The sequence below is a fragment of the Rhinoraja longicauda genome, chromosome 27 (genome assembly GCF_053455715.1).
Source record: "Rhinoraja longicauda isolate Sanriku21f chromosome 27, sRhiLon1.1, whole genome shotgun sequence".
In the NCBI taxonomy this organism is placed as follows: Eukaryota; Metazoa; Chordata; class Chondrichthyes; order Rajiformes; family Arhynchobatidae; genus Rhinoraja; species Rhinoraja longicauda.
The window spans coordinates 18,432,078-18,451,758 of NC_135979.1; the positions used below are offsets into that span (position 1 = coordinate 18,432,078).

The following is a 19,681-nucleotide window of genomic DNA, read 5'->3' on the forward strand; positions in this document are numbered from 1 at the left end:
TTGTACTTCATTATGCAAGAATGGCACTATAATTATAATGGGATTCTCCGTTTTAGCTGCCTATCGTTGAGATTAGTTTGAATTTAGCTGAGATAGTAGCTACATTCTCACCAACGCACAACTCTGATATTTATTTTGCCCTACTTGGCATTTGTCGAAATAATTATCTTTTTTTAATAGTTATTTGAATAATACTTTGCAAATATAATACCACCAAATGACAACCATTATCAGGAATGTAGGCGTAAAATGATACACGTCTTTTTTGTTCTTTTGTTGAACAGAGGGATTATTCGCTGAATACTGTGCCCACAACCCTCATCATTTTATACAAACACTTAACTTCTCACCTTCAACTCTCTAAAACCAGGCAACGTTGCAGTGAATCCTCAATGTATCGGAGCTTAGAACATCCGTCATTAGATTAGATAACTAAAAACAAATTTGAAAATAGAACATATAATGGCACATCTCAACAGGTACTTTGGTCCACCATCTGCACCAACCATAATGCCAAACTAACCAATCCCATCTTCCTAGACATGGCCTGTATTCCTCTTTTCCCTGCCTGTTCATGTGTCTGTCTAAATTCCTCCTAAATACCACAATCATATCTGTTTCCACCCCACCATTCCTGGCAACATGTTTGAGGCACCTACAATTCTCTGTGTGAAATCTTGCCTTGGAAATCTCTTTTAAACTTTCTTTTTCTCTTAGACCTATGCCCTATAATAATTGACATTTCCATCCTGGGAAGGACCCCATCTATACTTCTCATAATTTTATAAACTTCAATCATTTCACCCCCTCAAGCTCTGACGCTTCAGGTAAAACAATCCAAATTTGTCCAACTTCTCCTTATAGCCAAAAGTCTTGAATCTTAGCAACATTCTTATAAACCTTTTCTACGCTCTCTCCAAATTCTTCACATCCATCCTATAACAGGATAGATGTGTCCAGTGCATCCAAATGTGGCCTAACCAAAATTTTATTCAGTTGCAACATTATTTGCCAAATTTTACATTCATTGCCCTGACTGGTGAATGTACCTACTCTACCACTTTTAGAGAGCTATGGACTTGCTCCTCAAGATTCTTCTGCACATCATGCTCCTGAACGTTCTGCCATTATCATCTTGCATTTGACCTGTTTTGGTCATACTGTTGCCAGGAGTGCACTGATTGTCTGTGCCAGCTTGGCTCATTGGTAGCAATCTTGGCATCACCAAAAGCATGGGAATACTGGACGAGTTCACACCTTTCCTACTGCTGCATTCTACAGCTTTCCTACTGCGTGTAGGTCTACCTACTCAGCAAATTAACCAAGCTTTGCGATGACAAGAGTGTTTAATTTGTCACATGCACCAGGAACAAATAAATCGTTACTTGCTGCAGCTTTACAAGGCACAACATCACAACAAATAAACATCCAATAAACTATAAAACAAAAAAAGAACAGTTTCACTAAGTAGAAAGATATTACAGTGTAAGCTGCAATATGTGAACAACCTATACAATGACCGATTTTACCTGCTCTCCACAGACCCATCCACTCCTCCAGATTCTACCACTGATTCACGCACTTGCAGCAATTTTGTGTCCAATTAACAACCAGCCTACATGCTTTTGGGTCCAGGGCACCCAAAAGACATGCCTAGGATCACAATGAGAACATGTAAGCTTCACACAGACAGCATCAGAACTATGGATGAACCCGCGTTTCTGGAGCTGCAAGGCGACAGCTCTACTAGCTGTGTTAGCTCAAAGGCCCTTGCAATTCCCATGATAATGGCAATGGGAATCAGATTCTGCAGCCTTTCATAGATGAATAGTCTGCTGACATTAAATGCACTATGAAATAATGCCTCAGCATTCCTCAGGTGACAATCGTGCATGAGAAATCCTTGTAATTTTTACATCCTTTCTCAGACTTGAATGAAATGTTATTTTCATTGCACAATATAATTCATCTAATTTTGAAATAGCAAACTTGCTGCCACCTGCTCACCTGTGTAGTCTGCTTACAATGATAATCAATTCACACACTACATTCTGGTTAAACCATCACATTTATCAAAATAATTACACAAAAGAGCTGCTAAATGATGAATTACCAAAGTGCGGTGGTCCTTCATTGGCTGTTCTGTTCACTTTCATATGAAGTCTAAATCAGTGGCTAGTACTCACAGATAAATCAGTTACTAACTATCATTAGTTTAGTTTAGAGATGCAGCGTGGAAACAGACCCTTTGGCCCACAGAGTCTGTGCCGGCCAGCAATCACCGTTACACTAGCACACACTAAACGTTAGGAACAAGTTACAAATTTTACCAAAGCCAAGTAACCTAGGTCTTTGAAGTGTGGGAGAAAACTGGAGCACCTGGGAAAAACCCACCAGGTCACGGGGTGAACGTACAAACTCGGTACAGAAAGCACGGTAGTCAGGATGGAACCTGGGTCTCTGCCACTGTAAGGCAGCAACTCCCTTGGCCATGTTGCAATTGCAAGTCAGTGGGGACAAAGGGATATTTAACTCCAGCTTTTAATTGTAGATTTAAAAATTATACTTCAGTTTTAATCAGCCTAAAGACTATAAACAAAAAGCATGCAAGAGATTAACATGTTTTACTTTGGTTCGGAATGAATCACAAATGGTGTCTTTTGCAACACAACTTGGCAATGGATCAGATCAAACTTGTGCAAGACGTGTGTACTAGTGAATAAACCATCGCTGATTATTTAGCATTTTTTAAGTGGAAAAGGTAGGTAACCAGCATAAACTTTGCATTTATGTTAAAAAAAAAGAACAAGTTCTGCAAAATTAAATTTGCTCTAATGAGGTTTGCTTAGTTCTGCGGTCTTGTCTCTGCAGTCACACATCAGTTGGCTGCATTTCCGCCCCATGCAGCTTATGTGCAAGTGCCGGCAGCATCACACCAATCATCTCTGCAATCAGTGCTTTTAATTAGGTTAATTAATTTGTATCAAGCCTCCTGGGGATGAGGTTCAGCGATGCTGACGAGGCAGACAAAACAGATCTTCCTTGGGCTCTAATGAAGACTCGCGCTGTCCCAGAATGACGGTGAATAATAAATCAGCAATCTTCAGGTAAGGGACACAGGTGGTTACTGCTTGGGTAATCAAATCCATTTAGAATGCAGTGTAGGAGCAGCAAGTTTGTCAGCGCGCCAACAAAACCCAGCGCTGTGTCCAGAAATTCACATGGTGCACAGTTAAATACTGAGAGTAGGAACTTTCAGAGGAGCAAGAAAATTTATTACACACTGATGTTCAAAATAGACTGTGTTTATGGCAATGCTTTCCACAGCGCTGGAATCGAAGCTTGAGTACCTAGTGATGTACATGCTCAACATTAACCATGACCAGGCATTAAATTCTCTTTCACCAGCATGTTTCAAATCAGCGGCTAACGATTATGGGATTCAAATTTGAATAAGAGCATTAGAGCGCTGTGTGTCATCGTTAGAGATTGTTCTTATTTGGCCAATTTGTGGCCGTCTTCTCTCAAGATAATGCCGTGTGAGGGTTGGCTCCAGTGGGTTTTGGCAGATATCCAACTACAAGATGCAGGGGGAATGGAACCAACGGCCAAGTCTCTAATCCTGTTGTCACACAACTTTCAACAGGGGGTCAACGGATTGTATTAAAAATATATTTGTCTTCCCTGTTCCTCCTAATAATGTAAAACGTATTAGTTTGGCTGAAATCAAGCTGATTAATGGCCGGCAATTCCAGGGGGAAGGGCTGTCAGACATTGACTGCTCAGTTTATGTCAGATTTCTACAAATACCAGGCCAAACATGGAAACCAAAAGAAACCTTGTTGGTCAGAAGTGTAAGAACCTGACGTTCCATTCATTGAATCCAGCAGCAGGGCAAGGATGTTTAAGAGACTTTTAGATAGGCACATGGATATGAAGGGATTGAAGGAATATAAGTTATGCGCAGGCCTACTAGATTGGTTTATCTTGGCATTATGTTTGGCACAGATATTGTGAGCCAAAGGCCTGTTCCTGTGCTGTACTTTTCTATGTTCTATGTGCTGGAGAAAATGGCCAGTTGCATTTCACATCCACATCCTCAGTTTGAAGCCAGCACTGGCGAGCATTCAGACAGAGGCACCATTTATTTGAATAGGATTGAGTTCCTGTGGAAGGAGGCAAGAACACGCAAGGAGTTTACTTACATTCAGTTTAAAGTTTTTACATTCTTTAGTATTTTTTCAAGCATTGTTTAAATGGGTTGGTATGCTTAAAGCGAAATCTATTTAAGTAACTTTGAGTTCAGAGTCATCTGGAAACAGTTCCCAAATTACTATCATGATATTCTGGGGTCTTTTATAGTACCTCATGGGCACTGAAGGACGATTGTTTGACCCTCTGCAACAACAAGCCAGCATGATCTAACCTGCCAGCACAAAACAAGTCGGTTCTCATTATAGTTTTGTACCTTACTAATTTTTTATATTGTATTCAACTTTTGATTGTTCCTGTGATGGAAAGAGACATAGGATATGTCAGGAAAGATAGTCAAAAACATGCTCACGAAAATTTTTTATTTTAAAGAATAACTGTCATTTGGTCAAAATGTTCTTACTTGAAAGTATAAGATCGATATCATATTGATAAAATTACATCTGAATACAATAATTTTTTGCTTAACTTTCAATAGCCATTAACAGAAAGCTCATCGTCCAAACTAAAGTATCTGTTCCCTCCCCATTCATTTAATATTACATTGACAAAAAACAATCAATGAATATTAAATGTTACAAAAAGGCATGGATTTGAAAAAACAATATTCTCAGAAAACAATTAAGAAAAGGGATTGCAAAACTTGAACTGCTTTTTGAAGATATATCAGCGTTTTCTCTTAAACTGGAATTTGTAAATGGCTGGAGAGTCCACCGTTTCTTTTTTTACTTTCACCTTCTTGGTCTTGTCCTGTGAAAAGGTTATTTTCATTCAGGTAAAATTGATTAAAAGGTCCAACTTTACAAAATCCCCACAGGCCTTTTTATTACATTAATATAATTTTTAAACAAATTTTGAAGATGTGTCAGCGTTTTCTCTTAAACTGGAATTTGTAAATAGCTGGAGAGTCCACCGTTTCTTTTTTTACTTTCACCTTCTTGGTCTTGTCCTGTGAAAAGGTTATTTTCATTCAGGTAAAATTGATTAAAAGGTCCAATTGATTAAAAGGTCCAACTTTACAAAATCCCCACAGGCCTTTTTATTACATTAATATAATTTTAAAACAAATCCAATCTGTTTAGTGAGTCTTTAAAATTACTACCTCTTTAGTAGCAAACTGTCTCAAGGTTGCTTTGAACTATCATTTCAAATACGAGTAGAAATTCAATTGATTTAATTCACAGCATGTATACAAACAGAATAGCAGTTTTTAAGAAAAGCTGATGTAGTCTGTTGAGAAATCTGATCTATATTTTTGGAAGGGGGGGCTTTACACCAGACCAATGGATTATCTTTAATTCATAAAATATCGTACAGCAGGGGTAACTTTTTGTTTCTTGCACCGTAGCAGCAAATGACTAATTTCCCAGGTCAAGACAGGTATAAAACAAGATGTCCGACCAGCAGGGCAGAAAAACACTCCAGAGTATCCAAACATCTAATCCCCAAACTCTGGTCCTCCAAACACAATTAACATTGTCAAATTTGGCCTCATTATCTGGAGACAATAACACTCCAATATTATCACTTCAATTGCCATGTTTAAATACAGTTGACTTGGGTAGTTGGAATGGATTGTTTTATCAGTGCTGTAGTCTCCTTAATGCATAAGGAAGGTTCTTTGGTGTCAATGATCTAGTTAAATGCAAATCGATGGAGACGAGCTAAGTTTTATAATGCCCACTAAGGCTCCATATAGGCCAAATAAAAGCTAAAACATCCCAACCCTACCGCATAGGATCACCTTCTTCATCGTCTTACAGGTTATAGCATTCATGCCAAGTGCTGATTTTGGCACATGGTCGGATCCACTTGTTCAGATATTACAAGTACGGCAGAGCATTGGTCAAAAACACTTCCAACTCTTTCTCTTTTCAACCATGCCATGCATTTTTTTTTCAGTGAAAGGATGAGTTAGTTAGTGCAAGAAAGGAGGATAGTATCCACTCAAGCTGCCAAGGTTGGCTGCAACTTATTTCAATGAATTTGAAAATAGTTAATTTTTATACATGTGGCCTTTGATTGAACAAACAATATAGTATTCATTATTATAAAAATAGTTAATTTGAGTAAGAAACCCACCAAATACTGTATTACTGTAAACTTATATATGCTGCACACTTACCATTAGGTCTTTTCGTGTCTGAATTTTCTGGGCTATTACAAACATTTTCTTCTCTCTCTCAATGTGTTGTTTCAGTAGGGAGTACTGATGTTTCCTCTGTCGAGTGAGTTTCTGAAAGGGCAAATTACAAATCATTGTGGCAAAGAGAAATAGTCATTGCATAATTTGCAAAGGGGAAAAGAGAGCTTGAAATAGAACAGATTTATGCTTCTCTGCTATTTGTCAAAAATATACTGTTGTAGTAGCAATAAGTGAATGCTAGAATTACATTAGTGTTGCTTTTCACAGCAAACAAAGGGTATCAGCAACAGCATCATGATGCTCTTCATAGCTGGAAGAATGACTGTGCAGTTAAGATCAACAGGTTTAAATTGCCAATTGAATTGGGCATTACTTTGGAATTGAGACAGCTGGCCAACTGCACACACTAACTCCTGGTCCTGAACAGGAGCATCCACTTATCTATTAAATTGCAGAGAATCAAGGTTGTAGCCCAGTCAATCACTCAGACCAGACTTCCCACCGTCAACTCTATCTACACTACACACTACCCACTACCCTGGGAAAGCAGCCAACATAATCAAGGACCATTTTTAACTTGGTCATTTTTTCTTCTCCCTTCTTTAGTCCAGCAGAAGTTGTAAATCTTTAAAACATGTAGCACCAGATTCAGGAACAGCTTCATCCCCCGTTATCTGACTATGAAATGGTCCTCCTATAGGTTAGAGGGTAGTCCCGTTCTTCCAACCCACCTTCATTGTGGACTCTCAACTTTTTTTCTGTAGCTAACGCTACAATACTATAAGCTAGGGTGCTGTCTGATTGACTTTACCCCATTCCAGACTTTGTTCATGGAACTAGTGCGCTACAGCACTGAGGACTATAATCTGTGCACTATCCTTCCCTTCGCTCCACCTGCTGTGATTGAGTTTGAACTGATGGTATCTATGTACAGTATTACTCGATATAGTATCAAGATGGCATGCAAAACAATGCTTTTCATTGTACCTCGGTACATGTGATTATAATAAGCCTAAAGCTGTATTTTGTACTTTGGTATCATTTTCTTTGCACCACTTATTGTACTTGAGTCTGGATTGATTGTACTCATGCATAGTATGATCTGATTTAATTGGATAGCACACAGACATTTTTCATTGTACCTCAGTACACATGACAATAATAAACTAAATCAAACCAATTATCTTTCTAAAACATTAGAACGCCAGGGACGTTCCTCGCATTTTATTACAGCAAAGTTTACTCTAAATTAGACTTCCCATTACCTTCAGAGCACTGGGATGAGTGGCTCCTTTAATTTTCTCCTTTTGTAAAGTTTCAATGGTTGGTCGGTTATATACTCGGCCCACCAACTCTGGTAAGGTATTGAGGTGCTTTGCCAAGTTAAATTCCTTCACTGTTCACAAATTTAAATGGGAGAATTTAGCAAATATTATGATGGAACGGAAATAATTACAGTGAACTGAAAATGAGTCAAAGCATATCACTTCACTAGTATATGTCACAAGCAACTTCAATGGTATGTTATAAAATTATTTTGCTAGAATGGTGCAAAACACATTAAAGTATGATTGTAATTTCTGTTAAGTATCTCAACTAGAGTAGCAATGATACTATTACAAAGTTACTGTTACAGAGGGGTGGAGTATGTTAGAAGAAAAAAGGAGGGAAGCAAAGGCAATGTGTGGCTTTTAAAAGCAAAAATAATATTCTCAGTAAACTTCAATCGTCATTCTAGAGGAAAGGGACAGTGTATCAGATATTCGGGGCACTAACAATATCGTCAAGGTTACAAGAAATCAAGAGGCTGACATATCGCTGGGACTCAATGGTATCCACGTCAGAATTTTAAAGGAAGTAGGTGACAAAACTGCAGGTGTTTGAATATATCTGAAGATCATGCTTCAAGTCAGAATTTTCCAAAGAATTAGAAAATTACAGCCACAGCTTGGATAGAAAGCCATGATTCAATATTTCGTCATTGTAGATCTGCAGATTATACCACTTGCCTCCACACTAGGGGCAATTTAAAATGGCAAATTAACCTACTAATCTCCAATGGGTGGACACCAGAGAGTATCTGAAGGAAACCCACGCAGTCACAAGGAGAACGTGTAAACTCCACACAGACAGCAGAGGTCAGGATTGAACCCGACTTGCTGGGACCGTGACCCAGCTGTGTTAGCATTGCCACTGTGTTGACCACCATAAACCTTGCACATTTTCCAGTCAATTGTATTAATCTGCCATTTGAACAGGTAGGTGGATAGGAAGGGTTTAGAGCGATATGGGTCAAACACAGGTAAATGGGACAAACGTAGATGGGAACCTTGGTTAACCCAGACGAGCTGGGTTGAAGGACCTATTTTCATATCAAATGACTCTGTGACTATCTATTCTGTTCAAAACACTTACTTTTGAGTAATGAACGTCAATTTTTACTTTAATGAATAATATTCCCTCAAAGTATTTTGAACTTGAGTATTTCAAAGTATAATTAGGATAGTATACTTAACAGAATAAAATAGAAGTAATTCAAACATGATATAGGATTTAATAAAATGTTCCTCTACAATTAAGGTAGACCATTGCCATATTCTAGAAACATATTGTAAAAACCATGCGAAGAATACAGCACCTTCCTTTTTAGATTTGCAGAAAAAGATGTGCTTGTTTGGGGTCTTTCCATCAGCATCTAAAAAGTGAAGTTCAGACTTGAGCCGTTCGATTTTCTGTAAATGGAATGCAAAGTTGCAAAGTTACAAATAAAAATAAAGATATCAACTTAAATAACGTTGAATAGTCTCAATACACCCTCTAATATTTTATTCATCAATATTTTGTTCCAAATATTTGAAATTTCCAAATTTGTAGCCAGTTTTGCAGATCATTCGAAGCCAAATTAATTGCCTATTTCAAATATCCTTTGGTAAACTTTATGCTCAAGTTGTATGGTCAATGGTTTGATGTGATGGTGCCTGTTAATTTTGAAGGGGCAACATTAAGGAAAATATTATATGGAATCAAAAGGCATGTAAAAATACAAAGTGCTGGTCAGGAAGCATCTACGTAGGGAATGGAAAGGTGACGTTTCGAATCTGGACTCGTCTTCAAATTGATTGTAGTAGAGGAGAGAATGCTGGACGAGAGGCGAGAGCAGGACAAAGCCTGGTAAGTGATAGGTGGATACTGATGAGGAGGGTCAGATTTGCAGATAGGTGGGCAAAGGCTAGAGATGAAAAGGAGACGAAGGGTGTCAGATAGGGTGAGAAGATTGAAATGTAAAGCCAAATGGAAGGATATCAGTGGAGGAGGACAGGATTTCTCGTGTCTGCCTGAAAATGTCTACGTAAGTAATAAATAAGCAGACAACGCTTTAAAAGTACACAAAAATCAAATATTTTCTAACAGATTCTGCAAAGTGCGAAAAGGCAGAAGCCTCAGAAGATGGGCTCTTAACAAAATTTACCGGGTTCCATCATTTATTACAAGGAATGTCGATTAAATGCTTCTTCGGTAATAATCTACCTTCTTCAATTTAACAGCTAATTGATTGTTGGCGCCCTCTGCTGGTGCAATGCAGCTTTCATAAAAAATCTTTCCATTCTTAACTTTTTAATTATAACTTTCCAACAGCCTTTTAATTTGGGAATTGTTTCTTTAAATTGGAAAATTGCATGTGTCACACCAATATTTAAGAAAAGAAAGAAAAAGGAAACCAGGGAATTATAGGCCAGTTAGCCTAACATCTGCTGTTGGATAATTATTAGTGTCTATAATTAGGAGTAGAGGGATGTACAACTTGAAAATTCCCAGTTGACGAAGGTAGAGATCGTATAGATGTAAAGACTACATCTTGGTTGTCGAAAAATAATCACTTTTTTTTTGAAGAGGTGACTGAAGTCAGTGTAATCATTTACAAGAACTTCCAGGAGACTTTTCAGTCTCTCATAGGACCATTAACTAAAGTTGGAATGCCCAAAAATGGAAGATACTTTATTAACCAGGGTTGGAAACGGCAAGGTTATCTCTGATAGAGTGCAAGAGTTGCAAATCATGTCCTTTCACCTCTTCCCTTCCCACCACACAAGAACCTAATCTTTCCAGGTGCAGAATGATTAATTTGCACTTCTACAATCTAACATCCTGCATTTAGTGTTCACAATGTGGTTTCCACTACATTGGACAAACCAAGTGTGGAATGGGTGATTATTTTTTGGAACCCATATGTTCAGTCCGCAGAAGTGACCCAGAACTTGCCGTTGCCTAACATTAATTCCCCAATGCACTTTGTGGCTTTCTGCAGTTGAAACGAGGAACCACACAGGTTTGAGCCACTGCAACTCTTCGCTCGCCGAGTACATTCGCTTTCGGTACACTGGCAGTCATGGCATCAGTCGGGGTATTGAGTATAGAAGTTAGGATGTTATGTTACAGTTCTACAAGATGTCGGTGAGGCGGCTTTTGGAGTATTATGTTCAGTTTTAGTCACCCTGCTATAGGAAAGATGTTGTTCAGCTGGAAAGAGTGCACAGAAGATTTACAAGGACTGAGCAAGGGGGAGGTTGGGCAGTATAGGACTATATCCCTTGGAGTGCAGGAGGATGAGGGATGATCTTAGAGGTGTATAAGATCATGAGGGGAATAGATAAGGTGAATGCACAGAGTCTTTCACCCAGAGTGGGGGAAATCAAGAAACAGAGAACATCGATTAAAAATGAGAGGACAACATTTTGACAGGAACCTGAAGGGCAAATTTTTCCACAGAGGGTGGCTGGTATATGGAACAAGCTGCCAGAGGAGGTAGTTGAGGCAGGTGCTAGAACAGCATTTAAAATACATTTGGACAAGTACATAGATAGGAATGGTTTAGAAGGTTATGGGCCAGGTGGGACTGGTGTAGATGGGGCATCTTGTTCGTCATAGGCAAGTTGGGCTGATAGGCGTTTCCCTGCTGAATGACTCTAACTTTTCTTTCTTTCTTCCTAAGTTCTGTAAAAGGGTCTCAGACAAGAAACATTAATTGTTTCTCTTTTCAGAGGCTACCTGACTTGCTGAATGTTTCCAGCATTTTGTTGGATCTCAGTCCTTTGGGCGACACGGTGGCGCAGCGGTATAGTTGCTGCCTAACAGCGAATGCAGCGCCTGAGACTCATGATCGATCCCGACTACGGGCGCCGTCTGTACGGAGTTTGTACATTCTCCCCGTGGGTTTTCTCCGAGATCTTCGGTTTCCTCCCACACTCCAAAGACGTACAGGTATGTACATTAATTGACTGGGTAAATGTAAAAAAATTGTCCCTAGTGTGTGTAGGATAGTGTTAATGTGCGGGGATCGCTGGGCGGCGCGGACCCGGTGGGCCGAAGGGCCTGTTTCTGCGCTGTATCTCTAAATCTAAATCTAAATCCTTCTTTCAGCACAGTGAATAATTCAACTGAAAATGTTTTGGTGCCATCTTGTGGACATTCCATCACTACTGCAACTAATGAAATATTTTCTGAAAGGAATTTTGTAATGAGAAACAGCAGTCGACGATTAATTAGCCGTCTCTACTACGGCCATAATAAGTATGAGACAGAAGTTATGATTTCCTCTTCTCTTCAAAAAACAAATTCTACAATCGCAAACATCAAAAAATATTTGTGATGATAAACACTTTGGCATATTTTCTCTTTAAAATTCAGAGACAGATCCTAATCGATTGAAGGCAGGGGCATTCTTAGAAAATTCTTGTGAAAGCATCAATATAACAAAATTCTGAGTTCACCTTTGCCTCCATAGCACGTTTTGTTTCCACATATTTAATATCCTGTGTTCTTATGATCTTCAGCTGCTCCTCTGTTACTTCGTCTCTAGACTGCTTGATGATGTGAACTCCATCCTAAACACAAAGGAAACAACTCTAAAAATGTGAACAGAAGCAATCTGGAACATTTGCCCAAAGATTTCTAGAACAGATGGGATTGCTTTCAGTCAAGAAAAAAATTACTTTTATGAGTGCAAGTAGACATAAACTGGAACTAATATGTAGCCTGGCCAATTGAATAAAATATATGCAACAAATAGTTAAAGGGAAAGATTTTAGAGGCTTTGTAATGAAACACAGAACATGTACTGGCAACAGCTGAGATACAGAAAGGCAGAAATTTGGCATTAATGGCAAACAATAAATATGAATTGTACAATCAGTCCCATTATATTCCCATCCCAATATTCAATATAATTGAGAACAATTCAATGTCAGAACAAGGATGCCGCGAGTAGCTAATGACGTAACATCTCTTTGGTGCTGAACAGAGATCAGTTTCTAATTCCGGTTGTTTTTAATAAGGAAACAAGTCTTCCTTTTACAAACCATTCCTTTTTAAGGCAGCCAAGACAAAAGGATAATGGCGGATCATATGAGTAACCTTTAGAGCTTACAGTCTATCAATGGGAGTAAGGACAACCACTGAGACAGATTATTTGCTCAAAGATATTAGTTAGGAAATGTACTTTCTACTGTTCAGAGGTAGGTTGCTTTGCATTTTCTTTCAAAACGACTTAAAATTATGGTATCAAAATTCCTCATATGCTTACACACATTTTCAACATTCAATTTGAGTAATCAATTGAAAAGACAAATTGTATGCCAAAGCAGAAGCTGGTAATCTGAAATAAAGACTGAAAATGCTGAAAAGCACTCAGCAGTATGGACATAAGCTAAAAAGGGAGAAACAAAATTATCATTTCAGGTGAAGACCTTTATTACAAAACCAGAAGCATTAGAGGTTTTGTTGTAATTATGCAGGTCCTTGATGCACCCGAATTGTACCATGTTCTCACTACTCTGAGGGTTACTTATCTTTGAGGGACTGCTAGAAAAAAAAGTGCTTTTTTTTGGATGAAGTGGCTGATTCCATGAGGGGAGATTGAAGAGATTGGGCCTATATTCCCATTGTTCAGGTGGTTCAGAAGCTATTTTATTGATACAAATAATTCTCTCAGTACTTGGCAGGACGGATGATACAAAGATAGGTGGAGGGGCAGGTAGTGTAGAGAAAGCAGGGACTCTGTAGGACTTGGGCAGGTTGGGAGAGTGGACAGAGAAATGGCAGATGGAATACAGCCACTGTCAAAGTGTGGAGACATGCATTTTGGTGGTAAGAATAAAGGCGTAGACTATTTTCTAAATCTGGAGAGAATTTAGAAATCGGAGGTGCAAAGTGACTTGAGAGTCCTGGCGTAGGATTCCCAAAAAGTTCAATTGCAAGTCAAATCGCAGTAAGGAAAGCAAGCACAAGCACATTTATTTCGAGAGGACTAGAATAGAAAAACAGGGATGTAATGCTGAGGCTTTACAAGGTGCTGGCCAGACCATATTTGGAGTATTGTGAGTAATTTTGGGATCCATATCCGAGGAAGGATGTGCTAAGCTGGAGAGGGTCCAGGGGACGTTTATGAGAATGATCCCCGGATTGAGTGGGTTAACATAAGATGAGTATTTGACGGCACTGCATCTCTATTCACTGCAGTTTAGTAGGATGAGAGGGGACCTCATTGAAACTTACCGAATAGTGAAAGCCCTTTACGAAGGAGATGAGAAGGAATTTCTTTAGTCAGTGAGTGGTGAATCCGAGATATTCATTGCTATGCATATGAATTTTTTTCACCGGTTATGGGGAGAAGGCAGGAGAATGGGGTTCAGAGGGAAAGATAGATCAGCCATGATTGAAGGGGGTAGTAGACTTGATGGGTCGAATGGCCTAATTATGCTCCTATCACTTATGAATGCATGGCAGATGCTGCAACATACATCCTTGAATGGGGTATTTGAACTCATGGCAATCTTAGAAAGTCAGTTGGTACTGAGGCATGGATATTTGCTCACAGAAAGGATTGCACATATTTGAAATCGTCTACCACAGAGGATTGTAGATGCTCAGATATTAAGCGGACACTAGGATTCTGAATAATATAAAACTGGATAATTGCCCAGGATATCATTTGTGTACAAGTTTTCATTTGTGTACAAGTAAAATTCACAGCTTTCATTTGTGTGCAAGTAAAATTTGCTTTGGGAATGTGATGTTTACAGATGTCTGGCAGTGTGGGGTCAGGGATCATGAACACCACCAACCTCTGCTGGGTAAACATCCATTCATACACAAAGAAATGGAGTTGGGGAGCAACTTTTTCTCCCCTTTTTTCACATCGTGATCTGTTTATTTCTTTCTCAGCAAAGCTAATGGAACTAGCAGACCCATATAAATAATTAAAGGTAGACACAAAATGCTGGAGTAACTCAGCAGGACAGGCAGCATCTCTAGAGAGAAGGAATGGGTGACGTTTCGGGTTGAGACCCTTCTTCAGACTTGATTTTGGCAAGAAACAGTTGGAAATGCATAAAGTTAGAGGAACATCCGACACTTCTTTTGGTTGTATGTGTGAGGATAGGAGAGGATGTATCCAAGTGGTTCATTTGGTTTCAAAGGCAAGATCATTTTGTTGGCCATTTTGGTCCATATTTTTATTTAGAGATAAAATGTGGAAAAGGGCCCTTCTCCCCATCTCTTTTGAACAAATCAAACTTTCAGTACCTTACAAATCTCACCTGGAGTTTATTGCTGGTCATTCGAAAGTAGAATTCATCTGGATTTTTATCTAATGCCCTTTGGCGAAGTGCCTTTAAGACATTTTGTTTGCGATGATAGTTTCTGAAAAGCACAACAATGATCAAGATTACATAGAGGACAAGTTGGAATTACCAAATAAATGTATCATGAAATATCTATCTTAAATATTTAGATAGTCTCAAGATCTTTAGAAAGTCACATTCTTATACAGAATGAGCAGGAACTCAATGAGCTAAATGGCATTGCTCTGGCTCACAGTGCCAGAGACCTGGGTTCAATCTTGACCTCAGGGTGCTGTCTGTGTGGAGTTTGCACGTTCTCCCTGTACCTATGTTGGCTTTTTCCAGGCACTCCGGTTTCCTCCCATATCCCAAAGATATGTAGGCTAATTTGCCTCTAAATTATCCCTATTGTGTAGGAAGTGGATGGGAAAGTGGGATAACTTAGAACTAGTGTGAATAGGTGATTCATGGTTGGCGTGGACTTGGTGGGTCGAAGGGCCTGTTTTTGTGCTGTATCTCTAAACGAAACCACACAATGATTACATTGACAACATTTGAGACATTTGGACAAGTACGTGAATAGGAACGGTGTAGAGGAACTTGAGCTAAATGTAGGCAGATGCCACTAGTGTAGATGGGGCATCTTGCTTGACATGGACAGGTTGGCCTGACAGCCCCGTTTCCATGCTGTACGACTCTCCTGCGGATATTTGCATAGCAGAGAGAGCATAAGAGAGAATTACACTCATCCTTCATTGCTAAAAGCCCAAACAAGTCATAGTCAAAAAGAATAATGCACATCTTACCACAGCACTGAGTAACTTGCAAAGGAACTAGGATACAACATGTAGACAAAGATGTCCAAATATTGAATTTTAAAGTCTTGCAAACTAAAAACTATGACAAATAAAAACGGCAATGCAGGAAAACTAGATCAGGCAGTACCCACGGAAAAAGAGTGAGTTAACATTTCAGTTCTTCGTGATAACTTCCAGAAGAGGAAAGTGGAGAGAGCTATGGGAGTGTCTAAGGTTGTTGGAATGTTGCAGTGCTTTCTGAGCCTTCAAGTTAATAGTGGAATGAGGGTAGTTAGAGAGAAAACAGAAGAAAATCTGTGCTGAGACTTCTGCCTTTGTGATATTAAACCAATGACCTAGACATAAATGTAGATGGATTTCAGACAGTGAGGAATGTTGTCAAAAGATACGGTGGGATGTATCTCAGAACAGCTCTACCCGGGACAGGATGGCCCTGCAGAGAGTAGTGCGTTCGGCAGAACGCACCATGGGAACTACATTCGTCCCCCTGCAGGACCTATACATCAGGAGGTGCAGATCCAGAGCAAGCAAGATCATGAGGGATCCCTGCCACCCCAGTAACAGACTGTTCCAGATGCTACGATCAGGCAAACGCCTCCGCTGTCACGCTGTGAAAACGGAGAGGATGAGACGGAGTTTCTTCCCACAGGCCATCAGGACTGTCAACTTTTATAACTCCAGAGACTAAATTTTTGTCTACACTATAGTAACGTATTAACTTTATTTATATGCTGTAACTGTAATTCTTTTTTGTGCACAATCCGCAGGCATTGCCACTTTCATTTCACTGCACATCGTGTATGTGTATGTGACAAATAAATTTGACTTGACTTGATCTCAGCTAGGGAAATGGGCAGAGAAATGGCAGATGGAGTTTAACTCAGGCAAGTGTGAGGTGTTGCACTTTGTGAGGCTGCATGCAAGGAGAGAGTTTACAGTTAATGGCATTGATATGCATGGGGATCTTGGAGTCCAGGTTCATAGCTCACTGAAGGTGGCAGCACAAGGGGCATTGAAGATAAGAGTTAGGAAGTCATGATGCAGCTCTATTAGACTTTGGATAGCTTGCATTTGGATTATTGCGTACAGTTCTAGTCACCCTATTACAGGACCAATGCAGAGGTTTTGGAGAGGGTACGAGATTTACCAGAATTATGCCTGGATTAGAAGGTTTCAGCTACAGCTACAGAAAGAGGTTGAATAGATTGGGATTGTTTTCTCTTGGTCATTGGAGGTAATGGGGAGATTTAGTAGAAGCATATAAAAGTATATAAAAATGATGAGAGACAACTGATGCTGCCTGAGCTGCTATGTATTTCCAGCGCTTCCTATTTTTATTCCACGTTTTCAGCATCTGTAGTTTAATTTTTTTAAAAAATAATTCACACCAAATGCTTTGGCTTTATGGTTCACGAGGCACTCACTGTGCACGGATCTGGTAATCTTTCTTCTTCTCCAAAAAGCCCAGTTGCTTTCGAAATCCAAGCTGTAAAAATAAAGAAAAAGTATGTTACCAGAAAATATAGAAATATTTGTACAATTGTGAAATTCTATGTTTTGGAAGTGCATACCATTGAAATGATACACTATCTTATAACTTGGCATGGTATAATGGTATTATTCATGAGATATTATTGCAACTGATAAATTTGGATTATTTGCCTAACAATTAACTGAAAGCATAATTGTCGATTAATCAGTCAAATGTCCAGTTTGCAGAGCGCTTGTGAACATCATATTGACCAACTTAAAAAAAAATTAAAAACATTATACATGAATGATGCCAAACATGAGGGGTAGGAATTTACATCCAGAGATGAACATAATTTGTACAAAGCAAATGTCCAAAGTAGTGGCAGAGCCTGAAGAATGAAGTTGAAGAATCACCACCCGTCTTTTAACCACACATTCATTATACGTTGGCAAATAGACTTCTGCTTTAATTCATCGATTATAGGAAATCATCTCATTTACCATTTGCCTCTATCACACGAGGATCATTTAAGGCTGTGCACAGCTGTTAATTTTACAAACACTCTGAGCAGTTAAGGATTTAAATATTATATCCACATCAGACATTTGATTTCTCAGTGCTAAGTCTGTGTATGCGCCTGTGTGCGTTTACTTAATTTCACCCGAAAATAATAAAGAATAATAGATGTAAAGCGCCTTTCACATCACTTTCAAAATATCTTAGAGCACTTTATAACCAATGTTGATTTACTTCTGAAGTCCCAAAGTTGAAATGTAGTGAGACAGGGAGAGAGAGAGAGAGAGAGAGACAGATGGGAGAGAGAGACAGAGGGGAGAGAGAGACAGAGGGGAGAGAGGCAGAGGGGAGAGAGAGGCAAGGGGAGAGAGGCAGCGGGGAGAGAGGCAGAGGGGAGAGAGACAGAGAGGAGAGAGACAGAGGGGAGAGACAGAGGGGAGAGACAGAGGGGAGAGACAGAGGGGAGAGAGGCAGAGGGGAGAGAGACAGAGGGGAGAGAGACAGAGGGGAGAGAGACAGAGGGGAGAGAGACAGAGGAGAGAGAGACAGAGAGGAGAGACAGACAGAGAGGTGAGAGACACAGAGGAGAGACAGAGACAGAGAGGAGAGAGAGAGAGGGAGAGACAGATAGAGAGAGACAGAGAGGAGAGATAGAGACAGAGAGAGACAGAGAGGAGAGAGAGAGACAGAGGAGACAAAGAGGAGAGAAAGACAGAGAGGATAGAGAGTCAGAGAGAGAGACAGAGAGGAGAGGCAGAGAGAGAGAGAGAGAGACAGAGGGGAGAGAGAGACAGAGGGGAGAGAGACAGAGGAGAGAGACAGAGAGGAGAGAGAGGCAGAAAGGAGAGAGAGGCAGAGAGGAGAGAGAGAGATACAGAGAGGAGAGAGAGAGAGGAGAGAGACAGGGAGGAGAGAGACAGGGAGGAGAGAGAGACAGAGAGGAGAGAGAGACAGAGAGGAGAGAGAGACAGAGAGGAGAGAGAGAGACAGAGAGGAGAGAGAGAGACAGAGAGGAGAGAGAGATACAGAGAGGAGAGAGAGATACAGAGAGGAGAGAGAGAGATACAGAGAGGAGAGAGAGAGATACAGAGAGGAGAGAGAGAGATACAGAGAGGAGAGAGACAGAGAGGAGAGAGAGACAGAGACAGAGGGGGAGAGAGACAGAGGAGAGAGAGATACAGAGAGGAGAGAGAGAGAGACAGAGAGGAGAGAGAGACAGAGGGGAGAGAGATACAGAGGAGAGAGAGATACAGAGAGGAGAGAGAGAGAGACAGAGAGGAGAGAGAGACAGAGACAGAGGGGAGAGAGAGACAGAGGAGAGAGAGATACAGAGAGGAGAGAGAGAGAGAGACAGAGAGGAGAGAGAGACAGAGAGGAGAGAGAGATACAGTCAGAGAGAGAGAGGGGCTGAGTAGAGAGGCCAGGCGGTGGTAGTAGGGAACAATCTCCCCCCCCCCCGTGGACAAGCGCCGCCACCAGCCTCCTCCTCCCGCCGCCACCATCACGCTGTGCTCGGGCGCCGGGAGCGCCGGGTGGGCGATGATGGACGATGTGATGATGCGCTCTCTCCCTCTGCCCCGGGCCGGGCCGGGCCGACCCCGCCCGCTGAACGCGCAGCCATTGCCTATTCTGTTGCGGGTCTAATTGCTGCCTCCTTGCCCGGCCCCTCCCTCTCGTTCTCACTGTCCCCGTCCCCACCTGGCTCCGCTCCTTGTGGTCCCGCTGCACCGATTTCTGCGCCTTGCGAAAGGCGGCCGCCATTGTGAACCGCTCCGGTCTCCAGGAAGAGCCGCCAACCTTTCCGGGTCAGGAGTCACGCCGGGCTGGACAGGGCCGGGCCGGGCCGCTCACTTGCGCCCCCGCCTGGTGGTGGCGGGATGGACTGGACAGGGCCGGG

The 19,681-nt window shown here is 40.7% G+C and overlaps 1 protein-coding gene and 1 long non-coding RNA gene across 4 annotated transcripts in view; one reads left to right on the forward strand and one right to left on the reverse strand.

The window, feature by feature from the left end:
• The window catches only part of LOC144606793 (uncharacterized), a 538,285-nt gene that overhangs the window by 93,871 nt on the left and 424,733 nt on the right, over window positions 1-19,681 (forward strand). The window lies entirely within an intron of this gene.
• On the reverse strand, window positions 4,567-19,634 carry utp11 (UTP11 small subunit processome component). 3 transcript variants are annotated; one of them, XM_078422930.1, is made up of 8 exons: window positions 19,483-19,634; window positions 17,219-17,280; window positions 14,953-15,055; window positions 12,127-12,240; window positions 8,997-9,090; window positions 7,624-7,754; window positions 6,338-6,448; window positions 4,567-4,962 (listed from the first exon to the last, which is right to left on the reverse strand). In XM_078422930.1, the coding sequence occupies exons 1-8, from the start codon at window positions 19,543-19,545 to the stop codon at window positions 4,879-4,881; spliced, it is 762 nt and encodes a 253-aa protein (XP_078279056.1). In that variant the 5' UTR covers window positions 19,546-19,634; the 3' UTR covers window positions 4,567-4,878. The 3 variants fall into 3 exon arrangements, with proteins under 3 accessions (XP_078279056.1, XP_078279055.1, XP_078279057.1); XM_078422929.1 differs by having other exon boundaries at window positions 4,567-5,161; XM_078422931.1 differs by lacking the exon at window positions 19,483-19,634 and adding an exon at window positions 17,769-17,814 and having other exon boundaries at window positions 4,567-5,161.

Coding starts and splice junctions, on each gene's coding strand:
- utp11 (XM_078422930.1), bottom strand. CDS start 19,545: ATGGCGGCCGCCTTTCGCAAGGCGCAGAAATCGGTGCAGCGGGACCAC. Junction 12,241..14,952: donor TGACCAGCAATAAACTCCAG/GTGAGATTTGTA, acceptor CTTTGTGTTTAG/GATGGAGTTCACATCATCAA. Junction 9,091..12,126: donor AACGTGCTATGGAGGCAAAG/GTGAACTCAGAA, acceptor TTCCATTTACAG/AAAATCGAACGGCTCAAGTC.